We start from the raw sequence: 27,732 nt of genomic DNA on the forward strand, positions 1-27,732 counted from the left end.
AGAATGATGCTTGGTTTTGGGTCATTCTGAATTTTAGGCTCCACACTGTCACTAATCCTAGACCAGAAGTACTTGTTGAATCTCTAGGTTCATGTCCAATTAGTCCTAGATTGATGCAGTGGGTCGGTTGCGTGGGTGTTGGACTAGCAGATGGGGGAAGATTTGGGGTCCAGCTCTATGAAGAAAGGCAGAGACTGAACTAGGGGCATGCTGGCTCTGGGCAACTGTGGTGAGCTAGAAGGAGGGACTGAGGAAGACAGGTCTAACTATTCTAGAGAGACCAGCATGGGGGAAGGGAAGTAGCACAGAAATAGTCTTGCTGGGTCCTGGTCAAGTGCCATATTAATTTTTGCCGGCCTTGTTTGAGGTTGAGTATTCAGCCACTTGAAACATAGTGCTTATGCTTCTCTCAACCCCAAATGCTTCTCCAGAAAAAACACAGAAGTGGTGCACAGCATATAGTTTTATTTGTAATTTTGGAATGGATCTTTACTTGTAGAAAACAACAATAAGCGAGCACTTTAAAAGACCAAGCCTCCAGTGTCCTTACCAAAGGGAATCACCCAGAACACAAACTTGAAAACAAAGCCACATTTGCAGAGCTATTTATTCTTTCCCTAAACCTTTAAAGTGCTCCACTCAAGCAGTTTCCTCCTAAGGGAAAGTCTACCACTGTGAGCCATTTGTAGCGCCTTTTGTAATTTATACAAGAGACTTTTACTAATGAGCATAAACAAAATCATTTGAAGTCATCATTTTTTTTTGTTTTTTGGGTTTTTTTTTTCAATTTCCAAACATCTCTTGGCTTTAATGATTAGTTTTAAAATATCCAAATCCAGGGCTTGAGCTACAGCTCAATGGTGAGCACTTGAGTAGCATGTGGGAGCTCTGGGTTATTTCAGTAACACGTGGCTGCCCAGGGGCTGCAAATGCCCGCTGCTCACAGATAGAAGGAACAAAGGGCTATAGAACTATAAAACAGGGAAGCCAAGGAGGCCTGTTCATATCCTCAACACACACTGAGAGCCAGGCAGTGTGTCAAGGTGCTCCTTCAAAGGCCAGCACTAACCAAGATCTTGAACCAAGTGTATTTAACAGCTCCTAAGGCAGAGTTAGCAAAGGACTTTGCCTCTTATAGAGAACCACCTGTATTTTAAGGCTTACTTGTTTATTTTATGCGTATGTATGTGTGCCTGAATATATTCAAGAGCACCATGAGCATGAAGTGTCTGCAGAAACCAGAAAAGGACATAGGATCCCTGGAACTGAAATTATAGGTAGCCATGAGGTGTCCAGTGTGGCTGCTGGCATCAGAACCCAGGTCCTCTATGAGATCAGCAAATGCTTGTAAACACAGAGCCGTCTCTCCAGCCCTCCCACCTGTAAGTCTTGGAAAGTAAGAATTAATTCAGGAGTGCTGGTTCTTCCTCTACCCTGTCAGTGCTCAGGGAAAGAATGAGGCAAATTCTTCTGTGCTTTGTGTTTCTGGCTGAAATCGAGGAAGAATTTTGTGGGTGTTGTAGAAAGCACAGGCATCTTTCGCCTCAGCGGGAAAGGATGAAGCTGTCCATTTGAACAGGGGCTGGGGGCTTAAAATCACAGTGTTTCTGAATGAGATGGATCTCTGGGTAAGAATGAGTACTGTAGAAACTGAACTGAAGTAAATTATGGATAGCAATGTGACATGGGATTCCCCTTTGTAAGCTGTGAATGTTTTATTGTCATTGGTTAATAAAGAAGCTACTTTGGTCTATGACAGGACAAAGTTTAGCAAGGCAGGAAATCCAAGCAGAGTTAGCAAGGAAAGAAGGTGGAGTCAGGGAGATGACATGTAGCTGCCAAAGGAGAAAGATGCAAGAACCTTACTGTAGGTAAGTCACAGCCTCGTGGTGATACACAGATTAATAGAAATGGGTCAATTTAAAACATAAGAGCTAGGTAGGAATATGCCTGAGCTATCAGTCAAAGAGTGTTGTAAATAATATAGTTTTGTGTGATTATTCAAGTCTGGGTGGCGAGGAACCAAAAATGCAGTCTCCACTTACAGCAATGGTATTCAGGAGACTGCTTGCTTTTAAGCAATTGTCAAGGACCTTCGGAGGATTCTGGGGTGGGAAGTTCAGGTTTTTTTTGTTGTTGTTGTTTTGTTTTGTTTTGTTTGCTTTGGTTTTGTTTGGTTTGGTTTGCTTTGCTTTGCTTTGCTTTGGTTTTTCGAGACAGGGTTTCTCTGTAGTGTTGGAGCCTGTCCTGGAACTAGCTCTTGTAGACTATGTTGGCCTCGAACTCACAGGTTAGCCCAATCCTCCTGCTTCTGCCTCCTGAGGGCTAGGATTAAAGGCATGCACCACCACCACCACCACTGCCCAGCTTAGGGAGGTCAGCTTTAACAAGAAATTGCTCCTAGGCTAAGGAGAACACATCTCACACAGAGATTTTCATCTGTGGAAAAACACAGAGCAGCGTGGAAGGAGACACATCAGAAAATCTCCTATCCCAGCAGCCTGGAGGGACAGGGAACAACCCACAGGTGGAGGTGGAAGGGATTTACCTAGCTGGAAGAAAGGGTATGAGCACAGATGCAGAGAAGCAGATGGCAGAGTGGGGAAGGACTCAATGAGTGTCCATCCAGCTGGAATAGGACCTGGACATAGGACCATCTTCTCTGAGAAAGCTCTATTGAGGAGAAGTCTTAATGGACCCTCAAATGAGGTGGTCAAGAGACCTCTACCAACACTCCAAACAACCATGTGGTTTTGAAAAATGGTACTTTCCAGTAAGCCATGCAACTTGGATAGAAAGGTACCCTGGCAGTTGGGAGCCAAGGAATACCTCAGTCACTGTAAATGTAGCAGGGAAAGGTTTCCCCAGTGAAACAATTCTGCTCAGGTTCCCCAGAGTGTAACAACTCTGCTCCGCTAGGGGAAGGTTTCCCCAGAAAAAGTGTTCTCTCTGCTCCCTTCCGGCTCCTGGATTCTTCCCTCCCAATAAATCTCTTGAATGAGGTTTGGGCAATGATCTTCTTTTGCCAGAGTGGAGCCGGGCAGAGAAGTAACAACTTTCACAGGAACTGGCCCTTTTAACCTACACTTCCAGTGGGAACAGACCCTGCTCTGGCCTCCACTTTTAGCTCTGCTATTTTAATACATTTAAGACTTTAGACATTCATAAACTCAGCCTAAAGACCCCAACTGTAGAAAGAGGAAATACTGCATTTCATATATATACAGTATGCACAGGATTTGTGTGAACATCAAGAGAGACAGTGAACACAAAATAGCATTAGTGAAAAAAAAAAAAAGAAAAAAGATTCCATCAAAAAAATAGCATTAGTGAGAGTATTGTGAAACTTCCCCCTAAATGTTATTTTTATTCTATTATTGCTACTATGTAAAACTTGCGGAGACCAGGGAATGCTTCTTTTTCTGGACTAAGAACACAGAAATGATTTTTTTTAATAAAGCCATTTCATGAATGAATGAGTACACATGCGGATAATATTCAGAACCCTCAAACTCAACAATAAAACCAATCTTTCAAACTATGCTGGAAGCCTGCTGACTGTTCCTTGATTCTTGGGGGTACTTAGGCCACTGGAGCTCTGAGTTAGTTGGTATCATGGTACAGGAGGAAGCCAGTGAAGGTACAGTCATTGACATTGTCTGCATAGAGTCCGTTATGATCCCCATCCCCGTACACCTGGAGCCAGACTTGGTCGCCCACTTCCAGGTGGAGGAGCACAGAGCCAGAAGCCTGGTCCACATTCTTTTCCTGGTACTGGTCGTAGGTGAAGAGAACAGCCTTGTCCTTCTTGAAGAGGCCCACCTTCACGTCCTTCAGGTACACTGTGATGTGGTAGGAGAAGTAGTAGAGCCCAGGGATGTTGCAGTAGAATTTCCCAGTGCTGCCGTCGTAGTGGTTCTGTTGGTTGTAGAAGATCTTAGTAAAGCGGATGGGAACATTGGGCACCGTGACTCCGGTCTCCAGCCCCACGCTGAATGCTGAGCGATACACGTAAGCGCCTTCTCCAGGCTCGCCTTTCCTGCCGGGGATTCCGGGAAAGCCTCGGGGCCCTTCAGCTCCAGTCCCCCCAACATCTCCTGTCTCGCCCTTAGGGCCAAGAAGACCTAGAAAGGGAGAAGAACTCTGTGACTGCTGAGAACAGAGCTGCCCAGGTGGTTTCCAGGGCCTCCACCCACCATCCATGTGTCAGGACAAGGAAAGATGTCATCTCCACTTCACACACCCCGGTGGGTTCCCACAAGTTCATCTCCAACCATGGTTTTTAAAGTTATGAATGAATTAAAAGATAGGTGAGCAAACTGATTAATACAGAGAACTTTCTCGCTAGATAGTTCATCCTGGCTCATTGTTCTTTGCTTGATTGGGCCTGGTAGAGGCTTTGAGTTAGTAGTAGTCACATGGGGTCAGAAGATGTTCTGATCATGATGGTATTCATCTACTCATTCGTCCATTCATTCCTTCATCTCATGCCTTTCCATACCGACACCCCCCCTCCAGAAATTCGTCTCCTGTAAGTATCCATCACAGTTAACTTGCCCAACCCGTCCTTTGTGCACTGGCTAACCAACCATGTGCTGCCTTCTATCCCCTCTGTCCAAATGTCCACCCTCCTCTAATCTCTGGAGTCGTCCTTCGAGGGATGGCTCAAGTCCAGTCTCCTCAGCACAGCCTGGTCATGAATCTGCATCCTCTCTGGTGCTCTTCTTCTGTATTCCATCCCTTCAGCCTTTGCACACATTCTGATTGGCGTGTTGGAAGACACGTTGTCCTTGTAACCACTACCCGGAATCTTGTACATTAGACTTGTCTTCCTGACTAAACCAAGCATTCTCTAAAAGCTGCCAGGTGCTACAGGAGTGTTCAGAAAGGACAGATGGCTGACAGTAGATAGGGGGGAAGAAGAAGAAGAATTCATTGGGAATGTGGACATGGGTAGGCAGAGGGGAGAGGCAAATAGAGGGAAGTCGTGGATACCTCAGTAGGTACCACCTCATCTCACTCAAAGAGGACAACTCAAGCTCCGGGATGCTTATGAACCAGATAAGAAAGGTTTTGCTTTTTGCCTGTCTGAGCTTAGTAACTGGTATCACATATCCTGCTGATGTGGTATGTCTTTCTGTATATGTGTTGCTTTTATTAGTTAATGAATAAAGCTGCTTTGACCTATAGCAGGGCAGAATATAGCTAGACTAAAAAAGATATAGAAAGAAAGTAGGCGGAGTCAAAGAGATGCCATGTAGCCACCAAAGGAGACAAACCATGAGCCTTGTGGTGAAATATAAAATAATAGAAATTGGTTAATTTAAGATGTAAGAGTTACTTTATAAGAAGCCTGAGCTAATAGGCCTAGCAGTGTTGTAATTAATACAGTTTCTCTGTGAGTATTTCAGGTCTGGACAGCCAGGAACAAATGAGCAGTCTCTACCTACACTCTGCAAAGCCCCGCTCTGCCCAGAACTCTTCATACCTGCATCTCCTTTCTCGCCCTTCTCACCAGGAGTACCATCTCTGCCATCACGGCCTGGTGTTCCATTGTGGCCAGGATGTCCTGGGATGCCTGCCATCCAACCTTCACAAGTCCCCTTGGGAGGAGGGAGTGGGACTCCTGGTTCTTCAGCTGTGGTAACCTCAGCATGACAGTGCAGAACTAAGAGCAGCAGGACAGTTTGGAGCAGCATCCTGAGCCCTAGAAACAACAAGTGTACGCACACAGTACATCCAATCAGCCTGCATCACTCCATCCCTGAGTGGAGTCTATTCCAAAGATCTGCACCTTTAATACTCACCTCCGCAGAAGTTCTTCAGTGGCTACCCCAGTCCTCACCTGTCCTGGAAGGCCTTCAGTGACTATCTCTGTCCCTACTCTCCCAGAAGGCCTTCACTTAGAGTCCTTCTCTGAAATTTGCACTGCATAGCATAATCACCTACACATAAACCCAGTTCGCTGCCAGATTGTACATTCACAGGCAGCAGGGATGATCTGCTTCCAGTCTCCTCATCCTGAACACAGGCCCAGGCACAGGGAGCTTTCCGAGATCCTGTCCTGGGTTTCTCTGGTTGTTCCATTCAACTCTAGACAGCTTCTCACTCCCTGGTTCTTCTTTCCCCCCTCATTTTCATATACACATGTACACTTGCGAGCACTTGTGTGTACAAACACAAATACCCACACACACACTCACACACACTCATTGGAGACTACAGAAAGAAAGTAACTAACTCCAAAGGATATGTTTATTCTTAAAGAATAGCAACAATCATTCTTCACCTGAAACACTGTTTCAGTTTTGTCATTTCTTGTGTTTATAATCATCATCTAAAATATCTGCATTGCCAGTCCAGTAGGAGCTACATAGTGAGATTCTGTCTCAACAGTAATACCAAAAGATGTTGTTCAGTGAGCAGAATAAATGGTTTCCACTCTCCAGTCACTAATAAATTGTATAATTTATTAAACGGCTATCTCTTAATCCCCTCACTAAGTATCTCTGTGAGTGTTCTCTGTTGGTTACTTACTAGCATCACAATGTGTTTCTTCTGCATTTTTGTTTATTTGAACTTTTTTTGGTTTTGTTGTAAAGTATACTGTCTCGAGAAAGTGTTTCATGTAACCCAGCCTAGCTCCAAACCTACTGTAGTAGGAGAGGGCCAGAGACAACTGCCTGAATCAAGTGCCGCTTCCAGAGAGCGCCAGCGGGCCCCCAGACTGCCTCGCGGCGTCTCTGTGGGCCTTTGTCGCCATCTACTGAATATGGAGGGCTCAGAAGCATAGTCTCAACAATGGCTACAGGGAAATGAAAATGAAGCACTTTAGGTCTGACTAGTCCCGAGAGCAAAAGAGGCAAGTTAGAGAAAACCAGAGGAAAGTCCCCAGATGTCCCTCTTGTATTTAGGGAGAATGCTTGTCCTGAAATTTTTTTATTACCGTCAGTCAGCTAGCTAGGCAGGTTGGTCAGTAGGGGTGTGTGTGTGTGTGTGTGTGTGTGTGTGTGTGTGTGTGTGTGTTCCTGCGCCCATGCCTGTGGTTATGTACCCACGGAAGTCAGAGAGCACTTTGCGAGGGTCAGCTCCCTCCTTCCCCCAATTGGGTCCTGGGGAACGAACTGGAGTCATTAGGTTAGGCACCTTTACCCACTGAGCGATCTCACTAGCCCTTGCTTTGAAGCTTTACAGATGTCGTCTATCTTGCTTCGTCTCTGCCCTTTCTTCTTACAGCCTCAGCAACCACACTCCTGAGAATTTAACTCTGCTCTTCCCCCCAGATGCGAAGAAGTAAGAGTCTATAACGTGCCAATTTTTCCAGCGGAAAACAAGAAAGAATCCAGAATTCTTGTGGACTAATGCCGGTAGTTAAGGAGAACCCTCTGGATAAAGGGTAGCCCAGGACTTACCTAAATGTTGGGAAGGGAGGCAAAGACAGACCCCTAGAGTTTTCTGGTTCTCCCTTTCTGCTGAAGAAATCAGCATCCTTTCTCACCTAAAAGAACACATTCTTCCCCAAGGCCTCTGTGTACCCAGCACTTTTCTCTACTCACAGGGGCAGCTGTTCCGGGATCCCCGAGAGTGGCAAGGGGCAGAGGTGCCAAACGGCACATATCCTCGGCTGTTTCTTTTTCTAAGATTTATTTTTGTTTTTTTTTTTTTAATTTGAATATGTCTGGGGGCATATATCTGTGTCCAGGCACACTTGGAGGGCTGAAGGCTTGGATCGCCTGGAGCTGGAGTTACCAACAGCTGCGAACCAGGTCCTTTGCAAGATGTCTCTGCCCGCGTTAACTGCTGGACTCTCTCTCCAGTCCCTAAACATTTGCTAAGGACAGCTCCTAATTGAAGAAGGCTTCATTTCCACCTGATTCTGGGTAGAAAGTCAGCTCTGGATAATCACTGAAGGACACAGAATGCATCTTTTTTTTTTAAATTTGAAATTCCTTCGGTTCTTTACATAAACAGAGCAATTGTTACACTTTGATTTTGAAAGATTTCTATTTCTATGGGGGGAAACACTATTGCCTGGAACTGAGTACTGGACATGATCTATGGTTAGAGCATGCTACCGAAAAAATGTTTTGGATAGGCCATGAAGCTAGACAGCGAGGATCATGTATAATGTTTTACATTTGGAAAGTCTTGGTCCTGTCATCTCATTTAACCATCACAACCATTTGGGAGACAATACGGGGTCCTCAGGGAGACATGCACTCAGGTACAGACAACCAGCAAATAGCCAGTTCTCACCCTTTACGTGTTTGTTGGAGACTAAATGACAAGTGGCAGATCATGCTTCCCAGAGCGTCTGGAATAAGCTGGTGAGCAATGGCTGTCAGTTATGTCTGCACTGATTTAGGGGTGAGGAGAGGGGGCTTCTGAGTGCTTGGGTGATGTCCAAGATGCTAGAGCTAAACACAGAAGAGCTGGAAGTCGAGCCCTGACCTAGTAACAGACTCTCCGACACAGTCAAGAGAGTACTAAAGTCAAGTACCCTGCCTTTTAGTACCCCTCTCCGTGGAGGGGAGACGTGAGAGACAGAAGATTGCAAATCATGTGAGCTGGCTTCTCAGTTAGCCCCCTCCTTGTTCTGCCCACGTCTTCCTCTCTGCCTTTATGCTCTTTGCCTAGACATATGATCATGAGACCCAGTTGGCAGAAAGTAGGGAGTGTTTTATAATCTTATGATCTGCTACACTCATAAATGAGACAATGGAAGCAGACCAGTGTGCTCTGGAAGGCTGGCATTTTATTTCACCCACACAGCACCTGGAGGGAGGGCTCCATGTGAGACATCTGGGGGCCAGAAAGGTTCAGTCATTTCCGCCTAATCATAAGAAGCAAAGTAGAACCAGATCACCATACTGGCCTTCCCTATAGTTGCCTCGCCGGCAAACTCCATGGGAATTATAAAAAGGATGGTTTCCGTGTTCCAGGGACCCTAAAGGACCACACTATAGTGAAATAGATGTGAAATCCCACTTTGACCCATTAGCATTTCAGTAACAACAGAAGAATCTTGAGAAACACAAAGTTGGGCTTTCCTGTGGGACTAGCAGAGATGGTTACATTGAGAGAAGAGGTCACTAAATATGATTTCAGCGCCGGCCAACAAAGGCAACAAAGGCTACGAGAAATGCCAGAGCCAAGAGGGACCCCAAGAGTCCTCCCACCATTGGTTTTAGAAACTGAAAGGCTGGGGATGCACCTCGTACGTCCTCTTGGGACGGCTCCATGCTAGAAGGTTGGACATGTTGGTTATTTTCACCTTCATGAAACAAGGAAGGAACATAAGTGCACAAAATGGGAAAGTTGAGAAAGTAGGAAAATGAGCATTGAGAGATTTCGGACTTAGAAACCATCATGGCTTGCAGCACTGCCTCTAAAATGATCCCCAGGTCTTGGGCCCAGTGTCCTAACCTGCTCAGTGGACTCCTGTGAGATGAGGAACTCGAGTACACTTTGATAGTGGTGACAAGTCTGTGCAGTAGAATTTGCATAAGGTACTTCTTTTTGTTTTATGAAACAGGGGTCTCCTATGTTGCCCTGGTTGTCCTGAAACTCTCAATGGAGACCAAACTGGCCTTGAACTCATAGAAATCCCCCTGCCTCTGCCTCCTTAATGTTGGGTTTAAAGGTGTGCTCCACTACAACCACTACAAAGTACTTTTAGACTTTATCTCATTTAACCTTCCTATACCAATACTTGCTTTTCACTGTGCTAAACAGGAGAATCTGAGACTTGAAAAAGCCAAGATGTTATCTTAAGATCATGCAGTCTTAGCAGGGTGGTGGTGGTGGCACGTGGCTTTAATCCCAGCACTCAGGAGACAAGGGCAGGTGGATCTCTGAGTTCGAGGCCAACCTGGTCTACAGAGTGAGTTCCAGGACACCAGAGGTACAGGGGGAAATCCTGTCTCAAAAACCAAAAACAACAAAAAGATCATGCAGTCTTTGGGTGGAATGACATGAAATAGCCATTCTTAAAGATCAATAGTGGTAACCGAGGCTAGAACTCAATGGTAAACCCTCATTTAGCCTCTGTGAAACCCTAAATTCCATCCTCATTACCACAAAAGAATAAATAAAAGACATAAGATGGGTTAATATTGTCAATTTCACAATAGTGCAACCTGATCATAAACGGCAGGGCCAGGAGCTGAGTGGCTTCTGTCTAGTTCCTAAAACGATTATCTGGAAGCGTTCACTCGGCTTTAGGAGGGTTGTTTACATTCTCATGTCCTTACATAAACACACACATTCAAACACAGATTCAAACACACATGCACACATATGCATACACATGCACGCACACATACACACACACATGCACACACATACACACAGACACACACACACACGAGCGCACACACACACAAATACACAAATGAGATTTTGAGGTCTCAGGAGATGAAGTTGATAGAGTACTTTCTGTGTAACCATGACGACCTGAGTTTTGATGCCCAGAACTTATGTCAAAGACTGTCACCTTTAACCCCAACACTGGGGTGGGGATGAGATGACAGAGACAGGAGCCTCCCTGGAGCTCCACGACCAGTGAGTCTGGCCTTCTTTATCGAGCTCCAGGTTCAGTAAGAGACCTTGTCTCTCCTGTCAAAAAATAAAGTGGAAGTTAAGAAAGACGCCTCTGGCTTCCATGTGCAATTGCACACATGTTCATGTGCTCAAGACAAGAAGCAAGCCTAAGAAGTGTCTCTTAGGATTTCTCAAGACATGGGGACGGATGCATCAAGGATCTCTTGTTAAGCTTTGGGAACCAAAGTGCTCCAAGAACCAAGCTACACTCGACCTCTTCCGCTAGCCCTCTTGCTCCCAAAATCCATCTGACCAAATTTATTTGCCCTCATTTTTAACGGAGTCACAAGGAGTGAGATGGTTGTGCCCTTGTCTGAAAAAAAAATTCTCCAGATAAGGGGACTTACATCTCATGACACACAAGAGGCTCCCTGAACTTCCCAATCCTCCCCACTTCACCCGTCTACCACCAGGGTTCCGGTGCCATGTTCACTGGGACAAGAATTGGGTTTGGCAAAGACCAAGCAGGCCCAAAGTTTCTGTCAGAAAACATCTTTCAAAATATGGCTTTCTATCCAGATTGCCACTATATTCCAGACCTCTTAGTGTCACCCAGTCCCCTCACGCATCCTTAATGGCTCATGCTGACTGATGTACCCAGCTCTTCAAACAACAGCAAGACCACATCTGTTTCTTCCCCTCAGTCCTGACTGTTCTATGGCATCTACTCTGCTCGTTTCTGCTGAGTAGAGCTAAGCAGTAGAAATGGATTCTAAACTCGTCCGACTTCAGAACTCAACATGGCTTCCCCAAGCTGTCTCTCTGCCTGCTTCTTTATCATCTTAACTCATAAAGTGGTGAGGCGAGATATCCCTTTTTCCATCAGAATTGCATCTGTGGATGAAGCCTCCCACCTCACTAACTCCAAGTTTTTTTCTCAGTGAGCACCTTGCTATCAAATGTACTGAGCAAAGTTCACGATAGTCTAAAGCATTTGGACCAAAAGAGATAATTCTCTCTTAGAACTCTGAACAATAGATGAAGAGCCCAGTGCCTATCTGACCCAGATGGTGCTTCTTTGGTCTGAGTTTCCTCTACATCCATCCTTACACTCCTGTGGAAAGCAAAATCTGAACACAGCCCAGCCAGAATTGGCATTTATATGCACGCAACCAGGAATTAAGTAGAACTATTCTTACCTTCTGGTGTAGTCAGATCTACTGGCTATCGTACAGATGAAAATGAGGAGAAAATGGCCTGGCCTTATGAGTGAAACCGGTACTCATGGGGACAGGCTGTCCCCATTTCACCATTGGCCAGTCTGGCGAGGGACAGCAGCCAGTGAGCAGTGCCCCTTGCCCCTGGCAGCTGCCTTGAGTCTCCACCTCAGGGAACCCAGTTTAATCCCACTTGGGTTTGGGAAGCCAAGTAGAGCTTCAGTCAAGTTCTCATGTGCCCAGGCTCTGGCTGTGCTCTTCCAGAAAAGATGGGGCAAGGGTAAGGACAACAATAAAAACAAGATGTCTCCAGATGTAACGAGAAACATCCTCAAGTAAAACGAATTGTTCCGGGATCAGGAGACCTCCCTGTCCCGTAAGTTTGCCTTGATAAGTCGACGACACTAACTCTCGCATCGTACTCCTGCTTATTGTGTGGAACTAAATGTGAGGCTGTGTGGTTCACTATTTCAGCAGGAATGATGAGGGGCCACCCTAGGAGAAAAACTAGAAGGGATCCTCGCCTTTCTGACCAGGAAAGACCATATGTACCAGCGATTCTCAACCTTCCTTATGCTGCAGCCCTTCAATGCAGTGCCCCACGTTGTGGTGACCCCAACCATAACATTATTTTCATTGATGTTTCATAACTGTAATTTTGCTATTGTAATGAATCATAATATAAATATCTGATGTTCCCAATGGTCTTAAGCAATCCCTGTGAAAGGGTCCTTCGGCCCCCAAAGGGACTGTGATCTACAGGCTGATCTGTGAGAAATGCTGATGTGTATGACCTCTGACAACTAAGGTACAGGGAAGTTCCTGCTGCGGTGTGGGGCAAGTTCAAGGCCTTTAGCAGTTCCGAATTCCAAAATCCTCGGTCCTTACATAATTCAAGCCCAGTATCACAGAAAACTTGCATTGGCATCAGAGCACTGTCTTTTAAGATTTCCTGGTTCCAAATGTCAAGATAAAGTTTTGAAAACTAATTTTCTGTGTAGAGATAAACCTTGTTTTCCCAGTCTCTTAAGTATACACCTCCTCCATCTATTGGGAAGCCCAGGTCTGGGTTCTAGGAACCCACTAAGCTGTTCCTAGAAGGCTTGAGGTTGGAAAACCAATGCGAACCCATGTCTTGTATTTGAAAGCCCAGAGTTGGTTCTCAGGAGCACAGATTTGAAGAACTGAATCATGCTTCCAGATGGAGCTCTGGATGCCAGGAGTAGCTTCAGTAAGTCCTTCAGAAATAGAATGTTCCAGGCACAGGCTGGGCAAGTGTCTGCTGCTGCCAAGTACAAGCTTGCCTGGCTACACAGAACCTAAAAGTCTTGCTTTTACTGGTGGATGGGACATTGTCAAGCCCACCGAGAAAGGAAAGTCCAAGTATGCTCTTACACTGTGTCTTTTTATTAATACACAGATGTTTAAGAGTAAGAGAGACATACCCGGGGCATGAAGCTGGATCTCTCTAACTGCAGAGGGCATATGCTCACTAATGCCTCATGGCCTTCACCTCTCCTCATTTATACACTTCATGGTAGTTTTGGTCACCTGTCCCCGCCTTCCATATTGGCACCCTGCTGATTTCAGCAGATTCTAACGATTGCACAAGACAGCGTGACTTTCACCCCAAAACGACGCCAATACTTTGCTGGGTCTGAAAGTCAGCCAGCTGCATTGTGAAAGCCTGTCATTGTATGAAGGCTCAGGAGAATCCACCTCCCACCACAGAGGGCATGATGTGGAAACAAACGCTCGCTAAGAGACTAGAAGGGAAAAACATTAAACCACACATGTCTTGAGCCTAGTTTTTCTGAGGATGGCTGTGTTACTGGCCAGAATGAAATAGCCACAGAAATTTGGTCATTTCCTTTGGGAGCTCTGTCCACAGTTCAAGCCTTTGTCTCCATGTGAAATGAGACACTAAAGTAAAAGGCCAGATGCCTGAGTTTCCGTAAGTGTGGCTAAATGTGGATGTATATTATTGCTTAATCATGACTTTTAAAAATTTCTCACTGAAATAACATAAAATTGTATTTTGAGACATAATACTGCAGAAGAGTGGGTCTCTCCTGCAGCACCCCGAATCCCTAGACATTCAAGAGAGAAATGTCTTTGTCTAAGAAGAATAGCTTAATGGCTGACTCCCGATCTCTATCCTTGGTACCAGGAAAGAAAATAAAGTAAAACACCAGCCTATGTGGTATACAAAGATAGATCCGTGGTCCCTTCTCATCCAAAGCAGGTCTGATCGGCACTGAGGCGCCTGTGGCAGCAATGCCAGGGCCAACATTGCCTTTACTGACAGACTGCTGCTGCCTCGGGCCTGCATGGCTTGGACGGGCAATCTTAGACTCATGTATTGAAACTCCATGTCCGCTTTTGCATTTTGCTTTTTAAATTTTCATACAAGGGTATAGTCCACTTGGAGCACATCCTTCCTTTTCTCGACCCCCCCCACTTCCCACTGTGCCCTTTGTCCCCTAGACACTCTCACTTGTGTCTTCATTGTACAGAGACATAGAGGATCTTATGGAAGTCTATAAAACCCAGGACCGCAGATGAGGGAACACACACGCCATCTGCCCTTCTCAGACTGGCTCCGTTCCCGGGCTACAGCTGTCTTCAGCTGCACACGTTTCCCCACACACGACAGAACCTGATCTTTCTTTACAGCGGACGGAAAAATTCCCCTGAGCGCATGCCACCATTTTGTTTTTTGTTTTTTATTTATTTATTTATTTATTTATTTATTTATTTATTTATTTATTTAAGATTTCTGTCTCTTCCCCACCGCCGCCTCCAATTTCCCTCCCCCTCCCCCATTTTCTTTTAAGCAGTTTCTATGTTGGACACCTAAATTGGTTCGCTAGACTGGAGCTGCCGTAAGCATGAGCGCGCAGCCTCTGCGAGGGGCTGGCCTGGGTTAACAGCGAGCAGCGGCAGAGCCAGGCTTTGTGTGGTAGATCCAGTTTTTATTCTGTGAGAATCCCCCAGACTGATTTTCGTAGGGGCTGGACTAGTTTTCATTCCTACCAGCGATGTGTAAACGTTCCTATCTGTCTACAGTTCTTGACAGAATTCATCCTTATCCGTTTTCCTACGAAAGCCATTCTGGCTGGGGTAAGATGGAATCGCAAGATTTTCATTTGCATTTCTGATTACTGAGTCATTTGGGAAGAGCGCCTCAGCTGAGGAAATGCTCCCACAAGATGGCACTGTCGTCAAGCCTGTGCGGCATTTTTTTTTCTTGCCGATTGCGAGGGAAGGCTCAGCCCTTGTGGGCTGAGTAATCTCTAGACAAGCACTCAAGGACGAAGTAAGAGCAGCAGGCTGATAGCAGGGTGGTGTTGGAGCACACCTATAATCCTAGCAATCCGGAGGCAGAGGCAGGTGGTCTCTGTGAGTTCGAGGCCAGCCTGGTCTACAGAGCAAGTTCCAGGACAGACTCCAAAGCTGCGCAAAGAAACCCTGTCTCGAAGAAAGAGAGGGTAGGCGACAGGAGAGAGCAGGCTGAGCTGCAGTTCCTGCTACTAGGTCCTACCTTGACTTCCTTCAGTGACCTCAGAGTTGTCCACTGGTGTTTTACATAGCAGTAGAAACCCTGAGATAAGCCACCTGAAGACAGTTTTTAATGGCTGATGGAGAAAGCAGAAAAAGACAGCGGGGAACCCTGAAGAACTCTGTGGAATATTCATTCCTGTAAATCCTGCAGGGCACAAGAGGTAGAAATACACTTTTTGTTTAAGTCATCCCACCATTTTTCCTTTGTTATAGCAGACTAGTAATACATGGCACATGACTTTGTACAAAAGAAATAATTTTGCATTCCAAGAGTTAGATAAATAAAAGGAATTTTTAAGGTGAAAGGGTTCTGGTGAACTCAGTGGTTGAGCTCTTGCCTACTATATGCAAGGCTTGAGTTAGACCCTTACCTGGGGAGAGGATTAAAAAAAAAACTGCAGAGAAGGAGGGAAGGAAAAAAGGAAGGAGGAAAGAAGGAAGAAAGGAAGAAAGAAAGAGAGAGAGAGGATGGGAGGGAGGGAGGGAAAAGGAGGGCAGAAAATTTCTTTGAGCCTGGATAGTTTTTTGTTTGGTTGTTGTTTTGTGTGCTGTGATGGGTGGGTGTCAGTGTGGGAAGGTGTGTCTTTTCCTTAGGAAAATATAGGAGAATCACTGACCTCTTGAGTTTTCAGGCTAGTCCTGAAAAGTTCTAGAAATGTTCATTTGATTGGTTTTTCTCTAAACAACATATAAAACACAGCACTTACATTCAGAGCACCAAACTGAACAGAATTGGGGGCCTTACTCATGTTCTCTACTTCCTATTGGGAACAAGGAGGCAACTTTAAAAGCCGTAGCACGTCTGAATCATAACAAGCCCACAGCACAACTGACGCCCTGATGGAAGTACCATTCAGGCCTTTAATCCAGCAGGTAGAAAGCAACACTTGCCAAAACAAGAGCAAAACCTAATCCATCAAATCCATAGTTCTGAAAAAGTTCCTACATGTACTAACCTTGCTTGTTGGCTTCTCCAGTTCTGCTTCTGTTAACTGTTCTTGCTAACCGAGGTGTGTCAATCCAGGACATGACTGTTGTGCTAAAAGCACACCCCGATATATGCGGTTCATGAACACCCAGTGTAGCTACTGGCCAGCTAATAAAGACTTCCTATTGCCTTGAACCCAAGTCTGAGCAGTCTTCTCTGGTGGCTAACCCACCACAGAACAATTCTTTCAAAGGTTTTAAGAGACTTTTATCTCACTTTCCTGTCTTTTCATTTAAACAAACAGAAAAACGTGGCAAACGCTTTACTTAGAGGGTCATCTTTTCATCTTACTTCCAAACTGCTTTAATAATGTTACCACAGCAACAGTCCAACAGACAGCTGTTTTCTATATGGTTGCCATGCTCAAGACCCTGGAGAAGATACAATGTCCTGTGGACCAAAGTGAGTGTGTCTCAGAGCACTTGATGAAATACCTGGGAACATTATTCTATGATTGGCATGGAAAGGCTCCTCTGGTCACACACCTGTGCCATGTGACCATCAGAGATGCTCCTCTTGGTTGGTCCAGGCACTACGCCCTCTGCAAGTATCATCAAACACAGACACTTTTGGGCTGGAGAGGTGGCTCAGAGGTTAAGAGCACTGACTGCTCTTCCAGAGGTCCTGAGTTCAATTCCCAGCAACCACATGGTGGCTCACAGCCATCTATAATGAGATCTGGTGCCCTCTTCTGGCATGTAAACATACATGGAAGGAATGTTGTATATATAATAATAAATAAATCTTTAAAAAAAACACAGACACTTTGATGGATTCAGGAAAAAGCTCAGGTTTGGAATATTCTGTACTGTGTACTGAAGATTTCTTCAGTGATCAAACCAAGTGATCCATGGAGCATTTCCTGAAGCAAGTATTCAAAATTCTGAAGGTTTTCTATTAACCCATAATATGCCAGCTGAAGCTGTGACATAGTCACATAAAAATGGATATCATAACCAACAGGATAAGCACATGGTCATCTTATCTTGTTTTGGCTGTTGCAACAAAACACTATAAACTGAGTAGCTTGCAAAACACCAAATTGCATTACGGTCCTGAGGACTAGGCAAAGGTCATGGATCGAGCAAGGGACTGCTTTCTAGATTGTAAGTGACAACTTCCTGCTGCATTCGCACATAATGGAAGGTGCAAAGGAGTCTCTTGGCCATCTGTGTGGGCACCGTTGCCATCCTAATGCCCACCATACCTGTCACAGCTTCAGCCTATGGATGTTGGAGGACTGCTGACATTTAGGGCATAACAAAAGCCAAAGCACGCTGCAAAAATCTTAATGTACTCAGTGGGCAACTCACTCAGTCCCCTCTTCTCTCTCTCTCTCTCTCTCTCTCTCCCTCTCCCTCTCCCTCTCCCTCTCCCTCTCTCCTTCCCTCCCTCTTTCTCTATCCCCCTCTCTTCTCTTTTTCTCCTCTCCCCGCCTCTCTCAGACACACACACACAGAGGCATACACACAATTAAGACAGATAGTATGAGTATATGTTATAAAAAATGTGAAAATATGCCCTCATCAATTGTGTGGACTACACTCTTCTGACTTGACAGACTTGTCCATGTTAACACACCAAAGCATTCTGCCTGTTTTCCTAAGCTGTTGAATTCTCAAGCCAGGTTGGATCCGGTTAGATTGGGATTGATGGAGGTGACATGGGAATAAAGGAAGGACAGCACCTCTGGAAATAGAACTGTTCTTTTCATCAAAACTGAAATGCCACAGTCTCTCTGTTGAAGCAGAGGCTATGAGCGCATAAAGGGAGGTGTCCACCAGGAAGGAGAAGGGGCTCTTTTAAGTCATTTACCCTTCTGATCCAATGAATTCCCTTCGAGGATGGCACACCCCCACACCCCACTTCTTCAAAGTTTCCTTAATGGAGCTCGAGGAGCTCATGTGTGGCTCAGGTCAGCATTCCATACACCCCACAGGTCCTCCTAGCAACTCGAGCCGCCCCCCCTCTGTGGGCCTGTCAGTCGGTATTTACCTCCCAGGAGACCGCTCTCAGCCTTCCTCTGTCTACATTCTATGGATGTGTGAGAAACAGGGATGCAGAGATAAAGAGGGCAAGTGGGCCTGCAGGTAGGAGAAGGAAATAGCTGGAAGGAATTAACCGTGTGGCAAGCAAGGGGACTTGTCAGGTCTTTTACTGGCAGGCTGCATTTTTCAGTTAGAAAGAAAGGACCAATTACTTTATTACTTACCTTGAAAGATACTTTCATAAGGAATCTTAAGGAAACCACAAACCTAAACTTTTATATCTGAAAAAGAATAAGTCCTACTTTAAATCTTTAGGGTAAATATACCTTCATTAAATTTTTTTTAAAAAAAAATTATTGAGCTCTACATTTTTCTCTGCTCCCCTCTCTGCCTCTCCCCTCCCTCCTTCAACCCTCCCGCAAGGTCCCCATGCTCCCAATTTACTCAAGAGATCTTGTCTTTTTCTACTTCCCATGTAGATTAGATCTATGTAAGTCTCTCTTAGTGTCCACATTGTTGTCTAAGTTCTCTGGGATTGTGGTTTGTAGGCTGGTTTTTCTTTGCTTTATGTTTAAAAATCACCTATGAGTGAATACATGTGATAATTGTCTTTCTGTGTCTGGGTTACCTCACTCAAAATGATGTTTTCTAGCTCCATCCATTTTCCTGCAAAATTCAAGCTGTCGATATTTTTTTCTGCTGTGTAGTACTCCATTGTGTAAATGTACCACATTTTCCTTATCCATTCTTCAGCCGAGGGGCATTTGGGTTGTTTCCAGGTTCTGGCTATGACTAACAATGCTGCTATGAACATAGTCTAGCACATGTCCTTGTGGCACGATTGAGTATCCTTTGGATATATACCCAAAAGTGGTATTATTGAGTCTTGAGGAAGGTTGTTTCCTAATTTTCTGGGAAGTGGCCACACTGACATCCAAAGGGGCTGTAACAGCTTGCATTCCCACCAGCAAGGCAGAAGTGTTCCCTTTTCCCCACAACCTCTCCAGCATACGTTGTCGTCAGTGTTTTTGATCTTGGCCATTCTTACAAGTCTAAGAATGGAATTTCAGAGTTGTTTTGATTTGTATTTCTCTGATGACTAACTAAGGATGCTGAACATTTCCTGAAGTGTCTTTTAGCCATTTTAGCTCTGTTGAGAGTTCTCTGTTTAGGTATGTACTCCACTTTTTTTTATTGGATTATGTGTTCTTTTAGTGACCAATTTCTTGAGTTCTTTGTATGTTTTGGAGATCAGACCTCTATCTGATATGGGGTTAGTGAAGATATTTTCCCATTCTGTGGGCTGTCGTTTTGTCTTGTTGACCATGTCCTTCGCTTTACAGAAGCTTTTCAGTTTCAGGAGATCCCATTTATTAATTGTTTCTCGCAGCATCTGTGCTACTGAGATCATATTTAGCATTTCACCCACAGCTCCATACCATCTCCCACCTACTGGAGAATCCACGGCTTTATTCAATTTCTACCAGCTCTTTCTATATCATCAGCACATCATACTTCGACTGGGAAGGATCTAGGTTTGTTTAAGTCTGTGAGAAAACTAAAGTTCAAAGCAAATTCGATCTTGCTTAAGGGCACATTGTAAAGTAACAATTGTTGATATTACACGCCTCATACGATCCATTTGAGAGCATGGGAAAGCACATCGTTATGTGTGTCACTGTCCCAAGAGAGAAAACAAATCTGAAACAGCTAAGACATCTTTTAAAATGCACCAAGCTCGTGGGAAAAAAGTCTCACACGAAACTTTAATTTCCTGTACATACTCCTGTCAAATGAAACTGTTTCCTGTATACCACTTCTTTAACCAACTGGTCTTCTTCTTCTTTTCTTTTGATGTAGATGGTCTCTGAGACCTAGAGAAGGATAGAGACGGCTTGTGAGTTCTCTCAAGAGACAGAGAGCTTTCTCTTCTCCTGTCTCTAGAAACTGACCTGCTCGGGCTTCCAGAGACACTTCTCCATGGAGAATTGCACCGAGGTGGCAAACTCCTCCTAGGTAATCATCTCAAGGGGGACGACCCAAGAGGGAGGCATGCCACGGACCGGCTCAGGGGGGCCACTCAGACCGTGGGAGAAGCAGGGTCTTGGTAACAGGAAGGCACAAGTTCGGCGAATGACAGACAGACACAACACACAAGAGAGTGGTTGGAATCTGCTGCAATTTTACTGAATTCATGTTTTCATTATATAGTATTCAAACAAAGAACAAATCAGAAGGTCATGTGTCATTAGTTGGCACAGTATGAAAGCTTCTTTTAGTCACAGCAGCAATATTTAAGAAAAGTATATTATCAGGAACAGGTGTTAGACATAAAGCGTCCTTAGAAGAGGAACTCTTGTTCTTGGGAATGTAAACCTCAAACAAGTGGTTTCATCTTATGATAGAAAGTTTCTGTCTCATTATCACTATCATGGCCTTTCCTCTTCCTAACCCTTTATTTCATCTAGTGACCAAATATACCTAATCAGTTCTCTGCACCTGTTGAACTATACTTTTTAGTACCTTCTTATGCAGCAGACATCATGGGGGTTGGGATCTAGCAAGCCTATCCATAAAGTTAAAAGTATAATATAACAGTCTTTGTCCATCAACATTAACCCATCTATTCCCTTGCTCATCATACACCCTGTGTATGACAAAGGTTCTGCTGTAGTCTTATACATTCCCATACTGTGCTTCCTTATCCCAGAGCTGTTTCTGAAGAGAATGATCCTTGTCTTGTGTATATATATATATATATATATATATATATATTAATGATATATAGAATATCATTATTATGAAAGAAATTGTGCAAAGCTCATATCCCGCATAATCAGCTAATCGAGAAACCCGTCTATGCCTCAGTGTGGCTAATACCAGGCTGTCTGCCATTGACCTCCAGGAAGCCTAGTCCCATGGAACACGCGTCCGGCATAATGACATATGTCATGTCACACAGACGACACTGGAGTTGGTGTGGCAGAGGCAGGCCACAATTTCGGCATCTCTTTTCAACCACTGGACAGTTCCACATAGTGTTCTTCCATCTAGCTTGCAGACAGCATCAGCAGCATCTCGGGGATCCTCAAACTCAAGGAAAGCAAAACCAGGAAGGTTTCAAGCAATCCACACACTTTGGAGTGGTCCAAAATACCCAAAAGCCCATTCCAATGCAGTCTTGTTCCCGTTGTTTCCAAGATTAGCTACATAAACTATGTTGGGGACCCTTTCCCAACTACCTCAGTTATGGATGACCCTGGGTAGTGCAGCAGAAATCAGGACACAGGGGATGCAGAGTAGGAGATACAACTGCATACTTTATTGGGTGCTCTTTTATAATACTCAAATCACAGTATAAGCTAGGTTCTCATAATACTTGGTAATAGTTACAGAAACTAACAACTTTGTTACAAATTATTTCAATAAGAAGCCTATTGTTATGGGGTATAAGCTAGGTTCTCATAATACTTGGTAATAGTTACAGAAACTAACAACTTTGTTACAAATTATTTCAATAAGAAGCCTATTGTTATGGGAATAACTTTTGCCATTATATAATATGTAAAAACACTTCATTAGGAGACAAACCACAACCTAATTGTAGCCTTTGAACTACAGTGCACATGTGTGCACTCAAGGACTGACTATTGGCAGGGCATTCTACTGAGAGAGAAGGTTTGCCTGCTCCTTACCTGGCTGTTAAGCCTGTCAGCAAGAATGCTACCTTAAGTCACCCTGCACAGAGTTTCTATGCAGTTCATAGCTAGCCCTCACAAAACCTTACAGTCCATTGGAGAGGAATCATGATGTTTTTCGAGATCCTGGGTTCAAAGAGCAGAAGCTCAAATCCTAAGGTCCCAACAGTGGCACCAGCTCCCCTATCTCGGCTTCCACAGATGCTCTCTCTTCCCCAGTGTCCACAGAATGGTGGAAAACCATTTGGCGGGAAAGGAATCTGACTCCGGGGAGTGCAGTCACCAGTCAGTGAAGTTCACCATGCAGGCATGCCCACAACAAAAACCTTGCCCAAAAGGGTCTGTTCTTATTCCTAAGGTGAAAACAACTCTGTTTGGACAGTTGGAAGATCGCAAAGCGCATGTGACAGTGTCTGACACATCACAGAAGCTGGGGAAGGTGAGCACCTGCCAGTGTTGTTAACAATAGTAAGAGCCTGAGTCATCCCCCAGGCATCACTAGACACTAAGTATGCTGCTTCTCCTGCCATTCGGAGGAGGCTTGGCTACCACTGTCTTCATCCTCGGAAACACAGACATTCTCACTCATACTAAGTGAACGCTCTTAGAAATGAAAACACGAGCCACATGCATACACCAATACTTTAAGGGTTTGTAATTTTTTTAAGTGGAATAGTTTTCTTCATGGTTTTGCTCAGTGTTTGGGGGAAGAAAACGTGACCCTCGAGAAATTCAGACTATTTCTAGTCTTTGTGCTAATGTAATTGCGAAGAATGTCGAGGGAAGAGGTTCATTAGAGTGTCCCCCCTCTCTCTCTCTGTTTCTCACAACTGTGGATACAATCTGACCAAGCTGCCTTACACTCCTTGCCCCCATGATTCCCCCACCATGATACCTTCACATTTGAAGGAAGGAAGAAGACCAGGTAGAAGAAGACACCTCAGGAGGGTGCGGGTGATGAGAACTGGAATCGCTTCCTCTACAGTCTTTATCTTTGTAGCTCCTAAGTACAAACATCTTGGAAAACTTGGCTTGGGAGCCTAGGGTTTAGGATATTGAATTGTTCTTCTCTCTATATTTCAGCTAGTCAACTCATCAGCAGTCTTGGTAAAGGTTTAAACTACATGTATTAGTCAGGGTTCTCTAGAGTCATAGAACTTACAGAATGAATATATATATATATATGAATTTATTGGACTGATTTACAGTCCAACAATGGCTAGCTGTGAATGACGTAATGTCCAAGAATCTAGTGGTTGCTCAGTCCCACCAGGCAGGGTGTCCCAACTGGTCTTCTGTATATGCTGGAACCCCAAAGACATAGGCTCCAACACCAGTGAAGGAATAGATGTACTAAGACGAGGGGAAGCAGGCAAGCAATGAACAATCCCTTCCCGGTGTAAGAAGGCCTTCTGTCTATGTGTTGCCTTTATTGGTTAATGAATAAAGCTGTTTTGGCCAGTGGCTTAGCAGAATAGGGCAAGGATGGAGTTCCAAACAGATAGAAGAGGAGAGAGTAGGTGGAGTCAATGAGACACCATGTAGCTACTGCCTCCACAGGAGACAGATGCCCCCGCCCGAGCCTGGTGGACCTTTGCCGGGAGGCTATGACCTCGTGGTGATGCACAGATTATTGGAAATGGGTTAGTTTAGGATATACGAGTTAGCTAGAAATATGCTTAAGCTATTGGCCAAACGGTATTGCGAATAATACAGTTTCTGTGTGATTATTTAGGGCCTGAGCGGCCAGGAACGAATGAGCAGCCTCCATCAACACCTTCCTTCTTCCACTGTCCTTATATAGGTTTCCAGGAGGAGGCGTGGCCCAGCTTAAAGGTGCGCCTTCCAGCTTCAAGATCCGGATCAAAAGCCTGTGCCTTCCAGACTTAAGGTCCAGATCAAAGGCATGCTGTCTTCCTGCCTCACGATCCTGATCACAAGCACGGCCTCCATTTCTGGATTGGTGTTCATTCTAGATATAGTCAAGGTGACAACCAAGAATAGCCATCATGCTATGCCTAATCAGAAAACACTTGGTAAATGACAATGACAGCAAAATCATAATAAAATAATTTTTGCTTTGGTCTTTTTTTTTGTCTTGCCCACTAGATGGCAGAATGAAGCCACAATAGTCTCCCAAGTTTTAACAGGTCAAACTATATTTCTGTTTGGTTCCTTTTTTTAACTAGGGGGAAAGAAAAGTAAAGGTCGTACATACAAATACAGATACTTTTCTGGTATATAAATGAGACATATTGACTGGGTTACTGGAGCTGCCTTAAAAACCCTTCTCATGGTAGCATACACCTATAACCACAGCTTTTAGGAGTCTGAGGAAGGAGGATGGAGATCACAACACTAGCCTGTTCTAAGCAGCTTCAAATGCATAGACAGACCATGTCTAAAAAGAACCCCTCCACCTTCCCAGTCCTTGTCTGTCTGCAGTTTCAGTACAGGCTTTAGCTTTTGTTGGCAAATTGATGGAGCTATCGTACGACCCCACCCAGGTGAAACTCCCTTTGAATACGGTGCTATGCTCACAGCTCCGGCCACTTCATCTCTACACGGAGATCACATACTTTCGCCTTCGTGTTCTAAGGCAATTACAAATTTAGAACTCAGGGCTTAGGATATAGAACAGTGATGAGCAGGTACCTAGTATGTATGAGGCCCTGATTAAGTCTCCCACACACAAAGAAGGAGGGAGAAGAGGAGGACAGAGAGGAGAAGGGAAGGAGGAGGGGGGAAAGGGGAAGAGGACTAGTTTAAAGCACAGTGCATTAAAATAGCTTACCCAAAAAGAGGTGCAGGACCTTGCCCGTCTTCTCTTTACTGACGCTGCTACTACTTTCTCCACCCCCCACTTTTGGCCTAGGAACCTGGGAATAATCTACATTCCTAAACTGGAATCCTTATCTTTTCAGAGTTTTGTTTCTGAGCCAAAACTTTAAACCTGCACAGATTTTGAAGTATGTAAATCCTAGTTACAAATAATCACTAGGAGGAGTTTGGTATACTTATCATAAAAATTAAAAATATTTTGTAGCCAGGCATGGTAGCACTTGCCTTTCATTCCAGTACTCAAGAGGCAGAGGCAGGAGGATCTCTGTGAATTCGAGGCTAGCCTATCTAGATAGTGAGCTCCAGGACAGCCAGGGTTTCATAAAGAGACCGTGTCTCAAAAAAAAAAAAAAGTAAATAAGCCGGGCGATGGTGGCACACGCCTTTAATCCCAGCACTCGGGAGGCAGAGGCAGGCGGATCTCTGGGAGTTCGAGGCCAGACTGGTCTACAAGAGCTACTTCCGGGATAGGCACCAAAGCTACAGAGAAACTCTGTCTCAAAAAACTAAAAAAAAAAAAAAAATGTAAATAAAGGGAAAAAGAAATAACTGTATAATGAGATAAGAAAATCAATTATCAGCCTGCTACCTCTGAGACTTGGAGGTGCCTCCCTCTTTCCTTTCTGTCACCACCATGCCATCCAGACTGCAGAAGACCCAGAAACTCCAGGGCCACGTGAGCCATGACAGCATTGGTAAACACCAGAAGCATCCAGGGGGCCCTGGGAACGCTGGAGGCAAGCATCACCACAGGATCTACGCTGACAAACATCACCCAGGTGACTATGGGAGAGCTGCTATGAGCATTTCCACTCAAAGGGGAACCAAAGCTCCTGCCAGGCTGGAAACATGGATAAACTGTGGGCACTGGTCAGTGAGCAGACGCGGGTCAGTGCTGCAGAAGAAAGAACACTGGAGATGTTTGAGATTGGGGTGCTAGAAAGTTCTGGACATGGGAAGCTCCCTAAGCAGTCTCTAGAAGGCCAAATTCTTCAGCGGAAAAACTGAAGAGGCGATGAAAGGTCTGGGAGGGGTCTGTGTCCTGGTGGCTTGAAGCCACCCAGGGAAACTCGTTAAATGCTAACATTTTCAATGAAAAAAAAGAAAAAGAGCTTCCTCTTTCTTGACTCCATCTTCGCGGCAGCAGCCTCGGCGTCCGAGGGTTAGTCGCCAACATGCAGCTCTTCGTACCCGCCCAGGAACTACACACCCTCGAGGTGACCGGCCTAGAAACGGTCGCTCAGATCAAAGCTCATGTGACCTCACTGGAAGGCATTGCCCCGGAGGATCAAGTCCTGCTTCTGGCTGGCTCGCCGCTGGAGGATGAGGCCACCCTAGGCCAGTGTGGCGTGGAAGCTCTGACCACTTTGGAAGTAGCTGGCCGCATGCTGGGAGGTAAAGTTCATGGTTCCCTGGCCCGTGCTGGAAAAGTGAGAGGTCAAACTCCCAAGGTGGCCAAGCAGGAGAAGAAGAAGAAGAAGACAGGCCGGGCCAAGCGACGGATGCAGTACAACCGTCGTTTTGTCAACGTTGTGCCCACCTTTGGCAAGAAGAAGGGCCCCAATGCTAATTCCTAAGTCCTATTGTGATCCTGGCAGTCTAATAAAGTCTCTTTGTCCAAAAAAAAAAAAAAAAGAAAAAGAAAAAGAAAATCGGTTATTGACATGAATATTTAAGGCATTTGCTGGGAGCTGGAGAGAGAGCTCAGAAGTTCAGAACATTGACTTCTCTCCTAGAGGACCTGTGTTTGATTTCCTACATGGCAGCTCACAGCTGTCTGTAACTCTAGTGCCAGGGGATTCAAAGCCCTCTCCTGGCCTCCACAGGCACCAGGCACACAAATGATGCATAGACATACGTGCAGGCAAAATAATAAAACAAAGTAAATATTTTGCTATTTCATTTAAATAAAACAATCATGTTTACTCAAGTCAGCAATTTTGCATGTTTCATACAGTTTATTTTACATAGAAAAGAAGAAGCATCTTTCATCTTTGAAGCCAATTTTAATTTATTTTACACACATATACACATCAACAGTATTAAATGAATCTGGTCACCACACAGATGAAATACTGTAGCCATGTAATTAAAGGTATATATTTGAATTCTCTCTCTGATCCCCTTTTTTCTGTCTCCTATTTAGAAGTTCTCGACTCACACAGCCACTCTACTATCTATCCTTTCATCTGCCACATGCCTAGCATAACACTAGAATTAGGGTGATATCCAGAAATTACAGTTGTTCTCAAAGTTAGTACTCTACTCAGGAAGTATCGATTCCACACCAAGCTCCCTTAACTACTAGGTTAAGGAACTATTTTCTGAACTATACACCTCAACTTCACCTCATCCAACTCAAATTGGACATAACAAATATAACTGTTTTTTGAAATCTCAAGGAAAGAAATAATCCTAGTTGTATACTAAGTCCCATGCAGTAAGTTCTGTAATACAAAAGGCAAGAAAGCGTAACTCCTCCAAGAATTACTAAGACTATAATAATGGCATCGAGAGAGGGAGTAAAATGAAATCCCAGACAGAGAACTCAAAGAATGACTATAAGTAATGTTCAAAGAATGAAAGAAGGAAATAAGCTCTTGATGAAGAACACATAAGCAGCTGAATGAAAGAATGAAGATACGTAATAAGTGAAATTCAACAAGATATATAAATACTGAAGAAAAACAAGATTTAAAAAGTCCTCAACCCCTGGACCCAGCAATACCACTCTTGGGAATATACCCAAGAGATACCCTATCATATGACAAAAGCATTTGTTCAACTATGTTCATAGCAGCATTATTTGTAATAGCCAGAACCTGGAAACAACCTAGATGCCCTTCAATGGAAGAATGGATGAAGAAAGTGTGGAATATATACACATTAGAGTA

General features: G+C 44.5%; 3 protein-coding genes and 2 pseudogenes across 3 annotated transcripts in view; 3 read left to right on the forward strand and 2 right to left on the reverse strand.

The window, feature by feature from the left end:
• Rfc4 (replication factor C subunit 4) overlaps positions 1-27,732 on the forward strand; it is a 751,101-nt gene that overhangs the window by 697,369 nt on the left and 26,000 nt on the right. The gene's annotated exons all lie outside the window — the stretch shown is intronic.
• Adipoq (adiponectin, C1Q and collagen domain containing) lies at positions 446-11,896 on the reverse strand. The gene is made up of 3 exons (XM_050159978.1): positions 11,742-11,896; positions 5,489-5,707; positions 446-4,124 (listed from the first exon to the last, which is right to left on the reverse strand). Exons 2-3 carry the CDS (start codon positions 5,697-5,699, stop codon positions 3,604-3,606), a joined length of 732 nt encoding a protein of 243 aa, XP_050015935.1. The 5' UTR covers positions 5,700-5,707; positions 11,742-11,896; the 3' UTR covers positions 446-3,603.
• LOC126512312 (serine/arginine-rich splicing factor 3-like) lies at positions 20,089-22,586 on the reverse strand (annotated as a pseudogene).
• Positions 25,473-25,892, forward strand: LOC126512287 (60S ribosomal protein L27a-like; annotated as a pseudogene).
• LOC126512288 (FAU ubiquitin-like and ribosomal protein S30) lies at positions 25,956-26,470 on the forward strand. Its single transcript, XM_050159979.1, has one exon. The coding sequence runs from the start codon at positions 26,014-26,016 to the stop codon at positions 26,413-26,415; it is 402 nt and encodes a 133-aa protein (XP_050015936.1). The 5' UTR covers positions 25,956-26,013; the 3' UTR covers positions 26,416-26,470.

Source organism: Alexandromys fortis, unplaced genomic scaffold, assembly GCF_014885135.2.
Source record: "Alexandromys fortis isolate MF-2015 unplaced genomic scaffold, M_Fortis_MF-2015_v1.1 scaffold_100_3062768_6864082, whole genome shotgun sequence".
NCBI lineage: Eukaryota > Metazoa > Chordata > Mammalia > Rodentia > Cricetidae > Alexandromys > Alexandromys fortis.

What these genes read in the sequence shown, in the direction of transcription:
- Adipoq (XM_050159978.1), bottom strand. Translation starts at nt 5,699, where the DNA reads ATGCTGCTCCAAACTGTCCTGCTGCTCTTAGTTCTGCACTGTCATGCT. An exon ending in GGGCGAGAAAGGAGATGCAG is followed by an intron (nt 4,125 to 5,488) that starts GTATGAAGAGTT and finishes CTCCCTTTCTAG; the next exon opens with GTCTTCTTGGCCCTAAGGGC.
- LOC126512288 (XM_050159979.1), top strand. Translation starts at nt 26,014, where the DNA reads ATGCAGCTCTTCGTACCCGCCCAGGAACTACACACCCTCGAGGTGACC.